At 67.5% G+C, this 15,809-nt stretch overlaps 3 protein-coding genes across 5 annotated transcripts; 1 reads left to right on the forward strand and 2 right to left on the reverse strand.

Moving 5' to 3' along the window:
• Nucleotides 1-1,076: 1,076 nt before the first annotated feature.
• MSS51 (MSS51 mitochondrial translational activator) lies at nt 1,077-4,266 on the forward strand. Of its 2 annotated transcripts, XM_069809686.1 has the most exons (6): nt 1,084-1,474; nt 1,820-1,975; nt 2,204-2,328; nt 2,557-3,120; nt 3,622-3,715; nt 3,794-4,266. In XM_069809686.1, the coding sequence occupies exons 1-6, from the start codon at nt 1,107-1,109 to the stop codon at nt 4,068-4,070; spliced, it is 1,584 nt and encodes a 527-aa protein (XP_069665787.1). In that variant the 5' UTR covers nt 1,084-1,106; the 3' UTR covers nt 4,071-4,266. The 2 variants fall into 2 exon arrangements, with proteins under 2 accessions (XP_069665788.1, XP_069665787.1); XM_069809687.1 differs by lacking the exon at nt 3,622-3,715 and having other exon boundaries at nt 1,077-1,474; nt 3,716-4,096.
• On the reverse strand, nt 4,267-10,920 carry LOC138690496 (cytoplasmic phosphatidylinositol transfer protein 1-like). Of its 2 annotated transcripts, none has more exons than XM_069809710.1 (9): nt 10,248-10,915; nt 8,808-8,956; nt 7,297-7,385; nt 7,102-7,109; nt 6,739-6,810; nt 6,542-6,637; nt 6,286-6,441; nt 6,148-6,211; nt 4,267-5,190 (listed from the first exon to the last, which is right to left on the reverse strand). In XM_069809710.1, exons 1-9 carry the CDS (start codon nt 10,293-10,295, stop codon nt 4,925-4,927), a joined length of 948 nt encoding a protein of 315 aa, XP_069665811.1. In that variant the 5' UTR covers nt 10,296-10,915; the 3' UTR covers nt 4,267-4,924. The 2 variants fall into 2 exon arrangements, with proteins under 2 accessions (XP_069665811.1, XP_069665812.1); XM_069809711.1 differs by having other exon boundaries at nt 5,049-5,689; nt 10,248-10,920.
• Nucleotides 10,921-13,804: 2,884 nt separating this feature from the next.
• On the reverse strand, nt 13,805-15,759 carry LOC138690493 (myeloid-associated differentiation marker-like). The gene has a single exon (XM_069809701.1). The coding sequence runs from the start codon at nt 14,953-14,955 to the stop codon at nt 14,089-14,091; it is 867 nt and encodes a 288-aa protein (XP_069665802.1). The 5' UTR covers nt 14,956-15,759; the 3' UTR covers nt 13,805-14,088.
• Nucleotides 15,760-15,809: the final 50 nt, after the last annotated feature.

Genomic DNA, 15,809 nt, shown 5'->3' on the forward strand with positions numbered 1-15,809 from the left:
TGCTTCTTGTTTAACTTAAACGAGGGCCTGCGGGGTCGAAGGCCTGTGGCTGCCAGCCCATGCCCAAGCGGCTCCCATGCAGGCCCAGGAGACCCGGCTCCATCCCTCACCACAGGTTTGTCTGCGGACCCTCCGCCCCGGCGGGCGTGAAATTCCTCTGGGGGACACGGCTGGGCCGAGGACCCCCCCGGTTGCCTCGCGCTCCCTCAGCTCCAGCTACCCCAGCCAGGGTGCGGGGTATCGGTGTCTGCCCTGAGGCTGGCAGCCCCCTCAGCGCTGCCTCTCTGCCGCGACCGACGGGCCCGGGGGCCCTCACGCCTCGGGGTGCGGCCTGCAGCCCCGCACCGGCCCCAGGAAGCCGCCGGGGACGCGGGGCGGCGGCGGGGCGCGAACCCGCCACCTACCTGCCTGAGGGGAGGCCCTGCGTCGCGTAACCGTGGCGACGCGGCTGCTCCCGCGAGGCCTCGAAGCCTCGCGAGACCCCTGCCCTTGGAGGGGCGTGTCCGCGAAGCCCCTGCCGCCGCCATGATGGGTGTGGGCAGCCCTTACCTGTGGGGCTCCCCGTGGGGCGGGGGTCCCCCCGACCCCACCCGTAGCGGCTGGGTAGGGGGGTGCTGCAGGGGCACCATGTCCTCCCTACGGCCTGGAGTGCCCCTGGGGAGCCCAGCTGGTGCCCCAGCCCTACTGCTGGCAGGGGCCACAGTGCCCACCCAGCCGCTCACTCACGCCCCACTGAGGGCCCTGAGGGAGAGTTGGGGTCCCCACAGGCCGGGATGGGGTAGGGGCCTCACGGCGGGGGGCTGGCAGGCCCCATGGGGACAGAGGGGAATGGCCCCAGGGGCGTGGGCAGCCACCCCAGCTTCCCCCAGGGGTGCGGTGAAGGTGTAGCTCCAGGGAAGAAGGGGTTTCGGGGGACCCCACCGCCGCCACTGGCGGCTTTTGGGGCGGGTGCCGGACCCCCGGAGCGGGTTGGCCCGTTCCCTGGGAGGGGATGACCAGAATAGCTCCGCTATCCGATTCCTGCTGGAGGAGCCGCGGCCGCTCTCCTCCACTGCTATCTTTTTGGGGCTGACATTTGAGCCCAGCCCTCCCTCGTTGGCAGCAGGATGTGCACCAGAGCTGCCTGGCATCAACAGGCTCCTCCGTCCTCCCCGCCGCCACAGCCGGGGACAAGCAGCGGGATGGTGGGCGGGAGGCGGCGTGGGGGCGGCGGGCGGCGGGGGGGACCCCGGCAGCACCCAGGGAACCAAGAACCGACCCCCTCGCCTGCATCCCGCTCTCCTGCAGCCACCATGGCCCAGCAAAAGACAGGCACTGCCCCCAAAACCGGCCGCCCCAAGAAGCCTGTGGAGGAGCCGGTGGCGAGGGCACCCGATGTGGACTCACTGGGCTTCCAGGCCATGGACCGCAACGTGCCAGGGCTGTCCCACGTCATCCTCCAGAAGCTCAACATGAAGAGCTATGAGGACTACAAGTGAGTGAGTGAGCACCCATGGGTGCGTGTTCCCCCCCCCCCCCCCAGCCAAAGCATCCCATGTGTCCCCCCCTGTAGCTGGAGCATCTCCCCTGGCTCATCCCAGTCTCCCAGCTCAGCCTGCATGCAGGGTGCTCTGACAGAGCTCCTGGGTACACCCCTCCACCAGCCCATTTCCCAGCTCCCTTCAGGAAGCCCAGCTCCCCATCCCCACCCAGTCCAGGCCAGGATGCTCTTGGCCAGAGCTAAAAATCCTGGCAGCTTTGGAGGGAGGACATCAGCCCCGCCATGATGGCAGAGCAGTGTGGGCTGGATCCTGCTCATCAGCCCCCATGACATCTGCAGGTCTGCCATGGATGGGAGGAAGAGTGGCAGCGATTTTGGCATCCGGACTTACTTTGACATGTTCCAGAAGATGGAGGACACCTTCAAGTTTTGTGCCGAGTGCAAGAAGCTCCCTAATGCCCTCCCTGACCCCAAAAGCCTCCGACGATGCAAGAGGTATGGGGCAGGAGGAGGTGGTCTGATGGCATGGGGCTGGATCCATCCCCTCGCTTCCAGCCCAGTGGCCAGGGTGAAACTGGGGGTGTCTGGCCCTAATGCCCAACCTCCAGCCACAGGGCACCCCCAAAACAGCAACGCAGCCCTGGGAGGGGGTGGCAGGGAGCCAGGCTCAGCAGGCTGGATCCTGGCCCCCCCCACAGCTGGGCACGCTGCCTCTCTCCCCAGGTGCCAAAATGTGTACTACTGCGGCGTGGCATGCCAGCGTGCCAACTGGCCGCTGCACAAGAAGTTCTGCAAGAAGCTGAAGCTGGTGGCCCTAGATAGGCTGGTGGAGTGGCTCGTCTTCACAGGTAGGGCAGGGGATGCTGCTCCCACGCTGTGTGTCCTCCCTCCAACCTGCCTGATCCCCGCCCTGCCCCAGGCTGCATAGGTCCCGTGAAGGGATGTGGGGTCCCTCCTCCTGGCTCCAGCCCCTGTGGCTGGGTCCAGCACCCCCACAGCCCATGTGGGACAGGCAGCCTGGGCTGTGGGGCCATGTGGCACTGTGACCTCCAACACTTCTCCGTATCCCCCCCCAGGAGACATCCCCTTCCCCACAGAGACCTGGACAAAACCTGCCCAGGACGTGAAGGGCTGGGAGGACTGGTTCTCCATGCAGGGGCAGCTGGAGGAGAAGCTGGACACCATCCTGGCCGGGCGGTACATGACCCTCCTCTGGGCCAACGCTGGGAAGCCCCGGCCAGAGGATGGGGAGCTGCGTGAATCTGTCCGGCGGCTGGTCACTGACTTCCACTCACGGCCGCTCACCATCGGATTGGGGCTACGGCTTTTCGGCATCGACCCCCTCGCCAAGGCCCTCACTGTGCATGTGGTGGGGGCATCCCACGTCGAGACCCTCAATGCCCGGCTGACGGACTATGACGAGCTGATGCGCATGTTCCCGGGGCACCAGGGCATGGAGGTGGTAATGGTGGGGGTGGACGTGGTCGATGGACCCATCATGAGGCCACCCCTGGCCACGCCGGCGCCCCAGGGAAGGGTCTATCTCAGCAGCTACAAGGGACTCTACCACGACTTCTGGGAGAGCCATGTGGAGACCAAGCTGGCTGCCCGCCCTGATTTGGTGGTGGGCTTTCACCCGGGTGAGTGACCAAGCTGGCCACCCAGCCCCTCGCCACCCCACTGCCTAGAGCAGGACGTCCCTGGCAGGGTAGTCCCTGAGCACCCTGGCAGCACCTGGGGCCGAGCCTGCTGGTGGCTTGGGTCATGCCCAGGCCTTTGCACCAAGCCGCAACAGGCAGCCAGAGCAGCCAGGGTGACCCCCTGGGGCTTGGCTGCCTTGTCCCACCACGCACTCAGCGTCCTGCCTGTGTCACCCACCTGCCAGTCAGCAGGTACAAGCAGCACCCAAAGGGGTCTCTGCCTTCAGGTCTCGGTGTGGTGGCTCAGCCCAGGACCCAGGGCCGGGACTGCCCCCATGGTGGTGGGGAGATTGGACCCACCTTGCTGCCAAACCCTATTGCCAGCATCACCCCCACACCCTGCGGGTCTCCAGGGCGGAGTGGGTGCTGTTAGAGCTGCCTTTCCCCAGGGCTGAGGTGGGCCAGGAGGGAGGTGGGACCCTCACTGCTGTGTCCCCACAGGTTTCCATGCCTGTCCAGACTTGCTGGCGGGCTGGCTGCCCACCCTGCTGCTGCTGCGGGACTACCGCCTGCCTGTCCTCTTCACCGTTTACAGGTGAGCATGGCCCTGCTGCCCCCAGCATACTGGCACAGCTGGCCAGTAACGGGGCCCATCCTCCCCCTCTCCCGGCAGCGAGCAGGAGCTGAAGTCCTCCCTGCAGATCCTGGTGGAGCTCGAGACGCACATCATGGGCTACGCCACCAACCCCTTCGCCTCGCTCCGGCCAGAGCAGGTCTACTCCAGTCCCAACAAGGCACCCGTCTACTGCAGCTCTTACTACATCACCCTGCTGGGGCCAGTGACATTGGCTGTGCCGGGTGCTGAGGAGCTGGAGGATGGTGATGGCTGGCAGGGAGGGGAGTGCAGTGCTGCCGGTGCAGCTGGGAGCATCGCCCCAGGGCTGGGCTGACCCCATGCAGCCAGTGTTGCCCTGCCTACCCGACCCCCAGCCCCTCCTGGCCCCATCCTAGGAACCCGTCTCTCGGTACACGGATCAGCGATCCAGCCATCCTTTGCTGCACACATCCAGTCCCAGGGAACACAGCATGCTGGCACAGGCATGGCACCCCTCCATGGCACTGAATAAACCACCACCGGCAGCCGGCTGCCGTGTCTTGAGCTTTATTTCCAAAAAGGCCTTTGTTTTCCCAAAGAAAACAGAGGGCTGAGCCTGTCCCAGCCCCACTTGGGTGGCCATGGCCTCTGGAGGGATGACGAAGGGGACCCCAACTATGGGACCTGCCATCCAACGGGGCTGTGCAACCCCCGGGGTCCCACAGGGAGCCCCAGCCCAGCACCCAGCTGTCACCATCACTGTCACACATGCTGTGCCCCTCTGCCGGTGCCTATCCTGCAGGGTGGTGCTCCAGCATCGCTCGCCAAGCCCCGCAGCTGCTCAGACTGGCACCAGCACCCAGCCCGGCCATGGCACACAGGTACCGGCTGCCGCAGCCCTGCTGCTCGTCAGGCTCGGTGGCCCCTGAGGAAACCAGGGTGGGTGGCACTGAGTGAACCAGCCCCTGCAGCATCGCCTGACGCTGCCGGGGACCCACGCTGGCCTGGCATCCCATCCCTGTGCAGCCAGCGGGCCTGGCCCAGCCATGGTGGCAATGTCCCACATGGGCACCCACGATGGCTCAGGGAGGCTGGTATCCCCCTGGGGCTCCCCACGCGCCGACAGCAGGTCCCTCTCTGAGGTTGGCGCCCATCGGAGGGGCCATGGCAGTCTGGCCAGGGAGGTGGCACGGTGCAGCACCGCCAGCATCACTCGGCACTGGCGCGTTCCCGCAGCGCAGGCAACGTCAGGGTCTCCGGCGCCGACTTCTTGCGCGGGCGAGTCTTGGGAGGAGCGAGGAAATCGGGGGCCTCGTCGCTGAGGGGGGTGGACGGGGCGCTGGCGGGGGCCGAGTGCGTGGCCGTGGGCTGCCCCACCTCGCTGACCGAGATGGTGGGTGCCACCAGGCCGATGAGCTCGTTGGTGGCCTCCTGCGTCTCCCGCTCGTAGCGCCGCACCTCCTCCATTGTCATCCCTGCCGAGCACAGCCGGGCTTGGGGCCGCTCAGCACGGCTGCATCCTGCACCCCGTCATCCTGGGGCGGCCTGCACCCCACACACCGGCTCCCCCCGAAGCTGGGTGCCAGCAAAGGGACAAGGGCTGGGGACACGCAGAGGGGCAGGGAGGGGGACGCTGGGCAGTGCAGCCAGCCCCCCGCTCCGGCACCAGCCCAGCCAGCAGCGGGGAAGGGATAGACAGACAGCACAGGCAGGGGATGCACGGGGAGGACAGCCAGGCGGGGGGGAACCCTCCGCCACGGGGTGCAGGGGGGGCTCGGTGTGCACTGTGCACAAGCCCCCCTGCCTGCACCCGCCTGCGGGCAGCGCAGCAGGGTCTGGGGTCTCCATCCCCTGCAGGCAGCGTGCGGCAGGGCTGCCCACGCGGCGGGGTTTAGGGGTGCTGACTCCCCAGCTTTTGGTTTGTGGCCACTTGCATCTGAGTCTCGAAGGCCCGGACCTCTTCCAGGGACATGTCTGGAAGGCAGAGAGCCGCTCGCCGGGACGACCCCGTGCCCGCTGCCAGCCCCTGCTGCCAGCACCCGCTGCTGGCCATCGCCAAACCCGGGGTTCCCGTCCCCATGTCCGCACGTGGCAGCTGCCTGCAGCGTGTCTCCCTGCCAGACCGGGGTTGCAGGCAGCGCAGGCAGGGATGCTGGGGCTCCTCTCCCCACCCGCTGCTTCATCCAAGCCTTCCCCAGGCATGCGGCGGAGCAGGCAGCGTGCAGGGGTGCAGGCAGGCCTGAGGGCACGGGGAGCGGAGCAGAGCAAGCAATGCAGGCAGCAGGTTTGCCAGGGAGGAAGAGCGGGAGCTGCCCGTGGGGTTAGTGGCATCAGCAGTTAAACCCGTAGCCCCCTCCCACCCTGGGGGTTCGGGGTCACCCCGGGGACCGTGTCCCCCACCCTCACCCCCGGGGGCAGCCCCGCGGACTCACCGCACCACTCGTCCACCCAGGCGAAAGCCTGCCGGTGTCCGATCAGCAGGATGTCCCGGATCACCTGTGATGCACTACGGGGGTCAGGATCCTGTCACCATTCCCCCTACCCCGGCCTCGGCCCCCCACCCCCCTCACCTTGTGCACAAACTGCTCCACCCGCGTCTGCAGCCCCCACACCTCGAACTTGACGCTCACCAGCTTGTAGGAGCACATGATGGGCTTGGTGTGCTGACGCCAGCCCTCCCGCAGCGGCCCCCGGCCCGTCTTGGCCGAGCTGAAGAAACGGGGGTCCTGCGGGGGGGCGGCAGAATGGGGCTGTGAAGCCACCCCCGGAGATGGGGGGACAAGGGGATGGCCCCGGGGAACTCCCCTTTGTCCCCATGCGTGCTACCTCCAAGCTGCGGTAGTAACGCTCGGGGATCTCGTCAAAGGCGATGTCCAGGAAGGAGACCTCGTGGTCACCCAGGATTTTATCGCTGCGGAAGATCTGGGGAGGGGAGGGAGGGTGAGAGGCACTGGCCACATGTATGTGTGTGTCCCCCCACCCCGCAATGAGTTTGCCAGGTCTCAGCTGCGGCACCGACTCACATTCTCACTGTCACCGCAGTTGTCCTCGTACTTGGTCTCGATGTAGATGGAGAACTTGGGCAGGAAGGAGCACTGCAGGGAGCAGCCGTCAGCTGGCCCCTGAGGGATGCCTGTCCCGAGGGATGCCCACCCCCAAAGGACACCCAGACGCAAGGATGCTGATCCCCAAGGGATGTCCGTCCCCAAGGACACCCACTCTGAGGGATGCCCACGCCCAGGGATGCCCACCCCGAGGGATGCCCAGACCCAAGGGATGCCCACCCTTAAAGATGCTGACCCCAAGGGACACCCACTCCAGTGCCCCCTCCGCAGCCATGCCAGGTGCTGGGGAAGGGGCCAGGTCTCCCCATACCATCTCCTTACCGTGTACTCTGCAGGGACACCGTGGCACAGCAGCACCGTGGGGTGGCATCGCCGGGTGGCATCATAGGGGAGAGAGGGAGCGGTGAGACCGGGAAGTGGCCACGGCCGGGGTCTCCCGGCAGCCCACCGCCGTCACCACCGGAGAGGGGCAGGGTGCCCAGTGGTGCCCGTCCCCACGCCCTGCCCGGGGCTCACCAGTGATGGTGTAGGGGTAGTAGTTCCAGGCCTTCTCCGTGATGTAGAAGATGCGGGGGGTCACCGCCCGTGCCCAGCTCGGCAGTTTGCTGTGGGGGGACCACAGCGGCAGGGGGGACTCCGCTCAGGGCAGAATACAGCTGGCGGGCACAGCCCTGCCCAGTGCCACCCGGCCCTGCTCCACTGAATGCAGCCCCCACAGCACGGCCCCAGCTCTGGGACCCCCATCCTCTCCCCAGGGACCCCACCTGCTCCCCAGGACCCTCACTTCCACCCCAGTGCCCCTCCTGCACCCTCACCTCCACATCCAGGATCCCCCCAGGGACCCTCACCTGCACCCCATCACTCCCCAGGGACACCTGCCGCCTCCCCAGGACCCTCATCTGCACCCCAGCACACATCCCCCCAGGGACCCCTGCCACCTCCCCAAGACCCTCATCTGCACCCCAGGACCCCCCCAGGGACCCCTGCCACCTCTCCAGGACCCTTACCTCTACCCCAGTGCCCCCATCGTCTCCCCAGGACCCCCACCTCCTCCCCAGGCACCCTTACCACCTCCCCAGGCACCCCCACCCCTTCCCCAGGACCGCTTCCACCTTCCCAGGACCAGGACCCCAGGATGCCCCCATTGCCCCCAGGCACCCCTGTCCACCCTACCCAGCACCCCACAGCTGCCCACGCTCCCAGGGCAGGATCAGGCCCGCAGGGGAGCCGGGAGGTGAGTTTTGATTAATTTGCAGGCGTTATAAATACCATCCCCGAGAGGGGAATCGTGAGTGCTATGGCTAAAAATAGCCCGTCTCACGCCAGCGACTCCCTGGGCGGGGGAGCAGCCGATGCCCGCACCGCGGTGTGCCGCAGCCAGTGGCGGGGACACGGGGACAGCAGCACTGGGTGCCAGCGGCTGCCTAACGGGCACCCAGGGCTGCACATGGGGACACCCCCAGGGACAGGCTGAGCAGCAGCCTGGGCATCCCTGCCGAGCCCTGCGCCGCAGCTCCGATACCCGGAGATGGGTGCCCACTGGGAGATGCAAGATGGGTGCATGCCCTGAAGATAGGTGCACCCCAGGAGATAAGTGTGGCCCCCAGAGAGGGGCGCACCCCATGGAAGATGGGTGCACCCTGGGAGATAGCCCCCACAGATGGGTGCAGCCCCTGAAGATGGGTACAGCTCCTCAAGATAAGCGCACCCCAGGAGATGGGTACACCCCGAGAGATAGGTGCAGCCCCCAAAGTTGGGCGCAGCCCCCAAAGATGGGTGCACTCCAGGATTTGGGTACACCCCTGGGAGACAGGGACAGTCCCTGAAGATGGATGCAACCCTGGGAGATAGGTGCAGCCACACTGCAGGGTGTCATCGACCCAGAAAGGATGTTCCCAGGGAATTTTGGAGGGAGGGATGGAGCCACCCCGATGCCTCCATGCTCTCCACCGTGGTGTTGCCGCACAGAGCTGGTGCACCGGGGCCCCCTCCCCACCCAGCACCCCTTACCGGAGCTGCAGCCTCACCTGGAGAGGTGGACGCGCTTCTCGGTGAACTGGCCGGGGCCGTGGATGGGGTCCTCGTGGGGCTCGTTCTTCACCACCTCCACACCCTCGCCCTTCTCGCTCTCCTGGTGACTATGCTTGCTGATGGTGTAGAGCTGCCCTACGCGGTACTGCAACCACAGCGCCTGGCCTCAGCGCTGCCACCCCCTGCCCCAGCACCCTCCCAGCAGAGCCAGTGCCCGGGATGGGCTTCTCTTTGCCGGGCTAACGGGTTTCCAGCTGCACCACTGAGAGGGGAAACTGAGGCACGGAGCAAAGGGGTGACAGACCCCGAGCTGTGCAGTGGGCAGGGGTCTCCCATGGCACCCTGTTTGACCCCCCCTGCCCCTGGGCTGCTCCAGCACCCAGGCGAGGGCCAGATGCTGCCCTCCTGGCTCTTCCCCAGTGTCTGAGTGCCTTGCAGAGTGCCTGGAGGCTTTCTGCTCAGCAAGCTACCTGGGAGCCAGAGAAAACCATATATATAGAGAGAGAGATATGTGTATATGAATATATATGTGTATGCATGTGTATTTGATGACGCAGCCACGCAATAAGTGTTTTATTGTTCCGCTGAAGATCCCATCCATCACCCTAACTGCCAGTGGGATCTTATTGCCCCTCTCTGCCTAATTGAAAACCTTCCCCAGGTGCGAGCGCAAAACTGGTGCCTGGGGAGTGCTGGTGCTGCCCAGTGTGGGCACCGCCACCGCGGATCCCCGCTCCCTGAAACGGCCCCGTCGGAACCAGGCGCTCAGGAGCGACCTTTGGCCAGGGATGCCACCGGCTGCCGGCTATCGCCGCTGTTTGCCGACAGGGATTCAGGCTCCCTGCTGGAGCTGGGATTGAGCCTGTGCTCCCCATCAGAGTAGCCACCCCAAGTGCTGCGGTGCCAGGGGCACCCAAAACCCTGGTGCCCTTTGCCTGCCGGCTCATCCCACGGTCCTGCGACTGGGCTGCCCCTGAGCAGCCCCCAGTGCTACCATTGGGCTCCATGCCCCAAGGTCACCCTGCCCAGGGATGGGACAACCCCCCTGTCTGCACCCCAAAACACATTTCAGCACCCGGCACAAAGCATCCCGAGCCCAAGGGCCGTGGCCAAAGCACACCTTGGCAGCTCAGCCAAGGCAGATGTTCCCTGCCACAAACAGTGCCACGAGGGGACGGCAAAGGGGGCTGCCGTGTCCCCCAGCCCCTTGCTGGGCAGGGACCCAATCCCCTGGCACCCCACTGCTGTGGGTACAGGACCCCCACCCACAGTCCCCTCCATCGGTGGGTCCCTGCAGCCGAGGTGTCCCTGGCACCCATGGCTGGGGGCTCAGGGCTCCTCCCGCCTCTGCACCCCTCTTCTCAGCTGACACCCCCCTTTCCTGCCTGGCCCCAGGGGCACAGGCAGCCCTGGCCCCCCCACTGCCCCCCACTCACCTCCTCGGTGGTGAGCGGCATGCAGATGCGGTACTCCTTGATGAGCATGGTGGCACGGGCAGGGCAGGCAGGGCAGGCAGGGAAGGGGTCAGGCAGAGGCGTTGGCGTTGGCGGGGGCACAGCTCATTCTGGGGGGACCCGGAGGGTGCGGTGAGAGTGGGGGGACGGCGCTCGGCAGCCTCCCACGCTCCCATCCCATCACCCCATGCTCGAGGCGGCCGCCCTGCTCTCCGCACGGTGACTTCATGAGCTGTTGCCATGGCAGTGGCGTGAGGTCACCGGTGTGAGAAGCAGCCTGGGTGTACCCTGGCTGGGGACTCCCCAGCACCCTGAAACTCCCCTGGTGTTAACCTCTTCCCTGCCAGGCAGTCACCCACTCCCCTAGGCAGCTGCCTTGGTGCATGTGTGTCCCTGCAAAATACGGTGACATCCTTTCGAGATGCCACATCCACACCCGACTGAGGTGGCTGGCACAGCGAGAGGGTTGCATGGGATCAGACCTGCCGATGCTCGCAGGGACCCCCCCATGGGCTCCCATGCTCTAGCCTGCCCCGGGGACCTGCTTCTGGGGAGCACCCAGGTCATGTCCCTGGTGTGGGACATCCCTTCCCAGGGCAGGAGCTGGAACCCCCACCCTGGGGCTGACCCCAGCACCCATCCCAGCCAGCAGCGCTGCCAGGCTGCCCCACTCACCCTCGCTCCAGCCGCGGCTGGGGATGCTCAGGATGGGTAATGGAGCACCTCAGGGGGCTCCTGGCCGTGGCCCCCAGCCCCGAGGGGCAGGGAGGGGATGTGACCCCCCCAGGCAGTCACCCTGAATGAGGGATCAGGCCTTGGAGGGGGCAGATGGGGGCTCGCAGGGGGTCTTGTCTGGGGGGGGCAGCTTGTCCAGCTGGGGACACAGGGGCGTCCCTGGGGACACAGGGGCACCCTACTGACAAGGGAGAGGGCTGGGTGCTGGTGCCGGGCTGCGGGAAGCCGAAAGCCCCCCCGGGGTGCTCCTCACCCAGCCCCGGGACCCCGCTGTCCCGGGCCGGGGGGCAGAGGCAGCCCCGGCATACGGCAGGGCGTGGTGAGCGAGGGGGCACCCCGGGGACCCCGGGACCGGGGAGCACGGGGCACCCCAGGGGCACCGCGTCCTCTGCCCCAGCCCGGCACGGTGGGGGGGAGCTCAGACCGGGGTCCGGGGCTGTCCCGGGGCGGGTGGCGGACGTTCTGTCCGAGGCGGGGGTGGGCTCAGGGGCTGCCCGGGGACTCCGACCGGCCGTGCTGCCGGGACGAACGGGCGATGCCCGGGCGGCGGCGGGCTCCGGGCACCGCGGGGCCGGCACCGGCGGCACCGGCACCGCTTCCCCCCCCCCCCCCCACCTCGCCCCGGCCCGGGCTCCGCCGTCCCCCTCCCCACCGCTCCCTTCCCGCCCGGCCTAGCTCCGCCGCATCCCCCCGCGGGGCCGGGGCTCCCGCCGCCTCCCGCCCCGGCCGCACTCACCCGGGCCCGCGGCGGTGCCCGCTCCCCGCCGCCGCCGCCGCCGCCGTGCCCCGGCCGCCCCGGGCCGTGCGCAGGAGCGCACCGCCTCCCGCACCGCCTCCCGCGCCGCGGCACACCGACCCCTAGGGGGAGGAATGCACCGGCACCGGCACCGCACCGGCATTGCACCGCACCGGCATTGCACCGCACCGGGACCGGCACGGGCATCGCACCGGCACCGCGCTGCACCGACAGCGGCACCGCACTTAGCACCGGCAACGGCTCCGCACCGGCACTGGCATCGGCGCACCGCAGCGGCACCGGTGCTCCCCAGCACGGCATGGCACTGGGACTCCCTCCGCAGGGCACGGCACGGCACGGCATGGCACGGCGCGGCACCGGGGGCTCCCCCGGCACGGCACCGGGGTCCCGGCTGCTCCCGGGGACCCTCAGCAGCCACCGTGTGCCCCGGTTGGGGGATGCCCCTGGGTTACCCCCAGGATCAGAGCCCCGATGGGGCTCCCAGGCTGGGCTCTCCCGGGCTGGGCTGTCCCCCCCCCAGCTGAAACCCCCCAAACTTCCTCCTGCACCCCTACTCCTCCACCCACTCACCTGCACCCCACTGCAAACCCGGCCCCCTGCACCCCAGCCTCACCGTACTCCATGCGCCAGCACCGCCCGCATGCCATACAAGCGCCACAACTCATAACTGGCGACAGCCACCACCGTCACCGCGCTTCCCCTGCCTCTTTCCTCCATGAATTTCAATCAACCCGGGCACTAAAAATAGCCGCGCTCGGGCGCTGGGCAGGGCTGCACCCGGCCGGTGTGGTTTTCTCTTTATTTGCCTCAAAAATTCTGCCTTGGAGGCTGCGAGTGCCTCCCACGGCACTGCCAGGAGCGCAAAGGCCGAGCCGTGCTGCTTGGTGTGATTGTAGCACCACGGCACGCTCCAGCCTTGCTGCCCAGGGTGCTGGGGAGCAGCCCATCCGGTGCCAGGGTGCCATGGTCCTGGGGTGATGGCCACCACGGGGACACAGACTGGGCAAAGGGGACACCCACCAAGCCACCCTGCAGCCTGTGGCACTGCCATCACTGGCGGTGCTGGGACCCCCCACTGTGGTGGCCCTGGCACAGGGCATGGAGGTCGCACTCACCCGGGCACCATGGCACCCATGGGTGCCGTGCAGTGTCCAAGGCTGGGTCCGGGCTCTTTCACCACCTTCCCCCATTGCAGCCACCATGGCAGCCAGTCTGTGCCATCTTGTGGTGCTGGGGACCCCGCTCCGTAGCCCCCAGGGAGCCCCGAGGGAGCAGGGATGGCCCCAGGCTGTGGCTAGGGCCGGGGCAAGCAGCGGTGGAGGGAGCAGCGCGGGCTGGGGACGGTGGCCCCAAAACCCGCCGGCGTGCCCTGCGGGGCACCCATCCCACATCCGGGAGCACCGTGCCAGGAGCTCTGCCTGCTGGGCACACCTTCCCCTGCCTGCACCGGTCCCTATCTGCCTGTACCGCTCTGCTGCCTTCTTCCTGGTATACCAGCCCACGGTGCCACCGTTCTCCCGATGACATGCCTCAGCACCCCCAACTCTGGTGGCACTGGGTGACAGCCCCCCCCGTGTCCCCCCCAGGCAGGGGACTCCCTGGCAGCCCCCGAAGGGTAAAGCAGCAGGCACAGGGCTCCTGCCAGCATGGCTCGGACCAAACCCAGCTGGGCTCTTGCTGGGGTCACAGTGGTGGTGATGAGGACCTGGTGGGTTCTCAGTGCCGCCCCCCCCCCCCAGCCCCGCCACCAGCCACATTCCTCCTGAACCCGTTTGGCAGGGTCCTGTGCTGCTGCCAAGGCAAAGGCATCCAGGTTGGGTTTTTCCTGGTCATGCCCTGCTTCACTCCGGTGCCGAGTCAACAAGGAGGAGAAAAGAGGATTTGCTGAAGCCCGATGCCCCACCCCATGCCACTGCCAGCATCCCCATGCAGCTGCTAGCACCCCCTCACCAATGCCGGTGTCCCCCCAGTTTCTCACCCCCAAGCCCCCCGTGCCACTGGGGAGGATCCCACAGAAAGCCGGGAAGGGGAAGAAAGGAGGCAGAAGCAAGTGAAAAATGACCCAATTTTATATCCCAAAGCCCCCCCGGCTCCAGGGTTTCAGGAGCACGCTGGTGTGCCCCTCCCGGACCCCCTGCTCCCCACAGCCAGGCAGCCCATAGGGCACCAGGCTGAGCACACCCCCAGGAGCACCCCACGGCTCTCTGCTCCAGCGTGGGGAGAAGGAGCTTTCCGAGGCATCTGGCCTCTTCCTCAGCTCCGCCGGCAGCCCTGCACCAGCACCCAACAGCATCCCACCACCACTCGCCCCACCGGGGTCACCCGGAGCCCTTAGGGAGGTGCCCTGATGAAGACCATCCTGGTAGAGTAGATCAGGTCCACCAAGTAGGCGATGAGGTTGAAGATGGTGAGGAAGGTGACCCCCAGGTGCTTGTCCCACCAGCAGTTCCTGCCGCAGGGGTCAGGGCGGCTCCTCCCGCCGAAGCTGTAGAGGGGCCAGAGGACGGTGGCGGTGATGTACATCACCAGGGCCAAGGCGTTGTAGCCCACCAGCATCTTCTCCAGCGGGCAAGGCATGTAGGCGAGGCACCGGCCAATGGTGAAGATGATGATGAGGAGGGTGACGATGAAGCAGATGGAGTAGACGGCCACGCACCACTGCAGGCCCGCTTCCGAACCGTAGTTATCCAGCAAGGAGAAGATGAGACAAGCCACATAGGCCTCGAAGACCTTAAGGAGCCCCGGCACAGTGGAGAGGAAGCTGCTGATGTCCCCTGGCTTGGCGCGGGTGAGCCCCACCTCGAGGGCGTAGGCAAGGAAGCAGAGGCAGGAGGCGGTGGTGGCCACGGCCTGCCGGGCACACTTGCTGCTGCTGCAGGGGCTGCTGATGAAGGTTGAGGGGAAGACCACCGAGGTGGTGAAGACCATCAACGCTGCCAGCATGGAGAAAGCCGAGGTGAAGTCGTCCCAGGAGAGCGGCAGCTTGGGGTAGAGCTCCAGCAGCTCCAGCACCAGCACCAGCAGCGTCACAGCGAAGCAGAAGCACCAGGTGAACATGCACCACGTCCCGTAGGGACCCATGAAGTCCCTGGTGGAGGCCACCAAGCTGAAGGCGATGCAGGACAGCACAATGGCAAAGAGCCGGGTGATGCCCACCCAGGAGGTCACGGCGTGGAGGTTCACCGTCGCCACAGCCATGGTCCCGGCCAGCTCTCCCACCCACGCCGTGCACTAGGAAATGGGTGCTGCCAGCAGCCGCTCTTATCTGGGTGCTGAGACGGAGGGGTGGGGCGCGGGGCAGGGAGCTGCCGGCCCCCCGAGCCACCCGTGCCGAGGACCCCCGGCTCTACCACCACTGCTGGGCACGGCTTGCCGGGGCGGCTGCTGGGGGCTCAAGGCGGCAGTGGTGCGGGCAGGTGGATCATTAACGTGGGGCCGGGCGAAGGGTGCCGGCAGTCGCGGTGACGCTGAGCCCTGCGGCAGGGCCGGGGCAAGGTGGCGGGGGGGGGGGGGGGGGGCAGGGAGGCACCGTGTGCCACCATCCTGGCCACCGCACTCCAGTCCTGCCTGTGGCGGGAGGCACAAAGGGGCCTTTCATGCACCCCCGGAGCACTGGGGGGGCTGCCCCAGCACCTCCATCCCCACACCGTGCCAGGGCCAGCAGCCAGCACCCATGGGGTCTGCCCAAGGGGTTTGGGGGAACTGCACCCAGTGCTGGGTGCCCCTGACAGGGGGGTGCCACAGCGGGGAGCGGTCAGGTGTAGCCCCCCCACACGCTTGCACGCGGCACATCCGCACCCCTCCCGGCACCTCCGCCACCTGATAAGCGGCTCAAAGTCCGGCTGTACCAGCTGCCGTCACCAGGCAGGGCGGGGGGAGTGACTGTGGGGAGCAGACCCGCACCCTTCCTGCCCCGGCCACCCACGGCACCACCTGCACCCTGCCGGCAGCACCGCCACTTCTCTGGGGTGCCCGGCTGGTGCTGCCATCGGGCATCCTGGCAGCACTGTGGGGGGGGATCTCACCCCATGGCCCCAGCAGCTGGAGCAGCA

Source organism: Haliaeetus albicilla, chromosome 22 (genome assembly GCF_947461875.1).
Source record: "Haliaeetus albicilla chromosome 22, bHalAlb1.1, whole genome shotgun sequence".
Classification (NCBI taxonomy): domain Eukaryota; kingdom Metazoa; phylum Chordata; class Aves; order Accipitriformes; family Accipitridae; genus Haliaeetus; species Haliaeetus albicilla.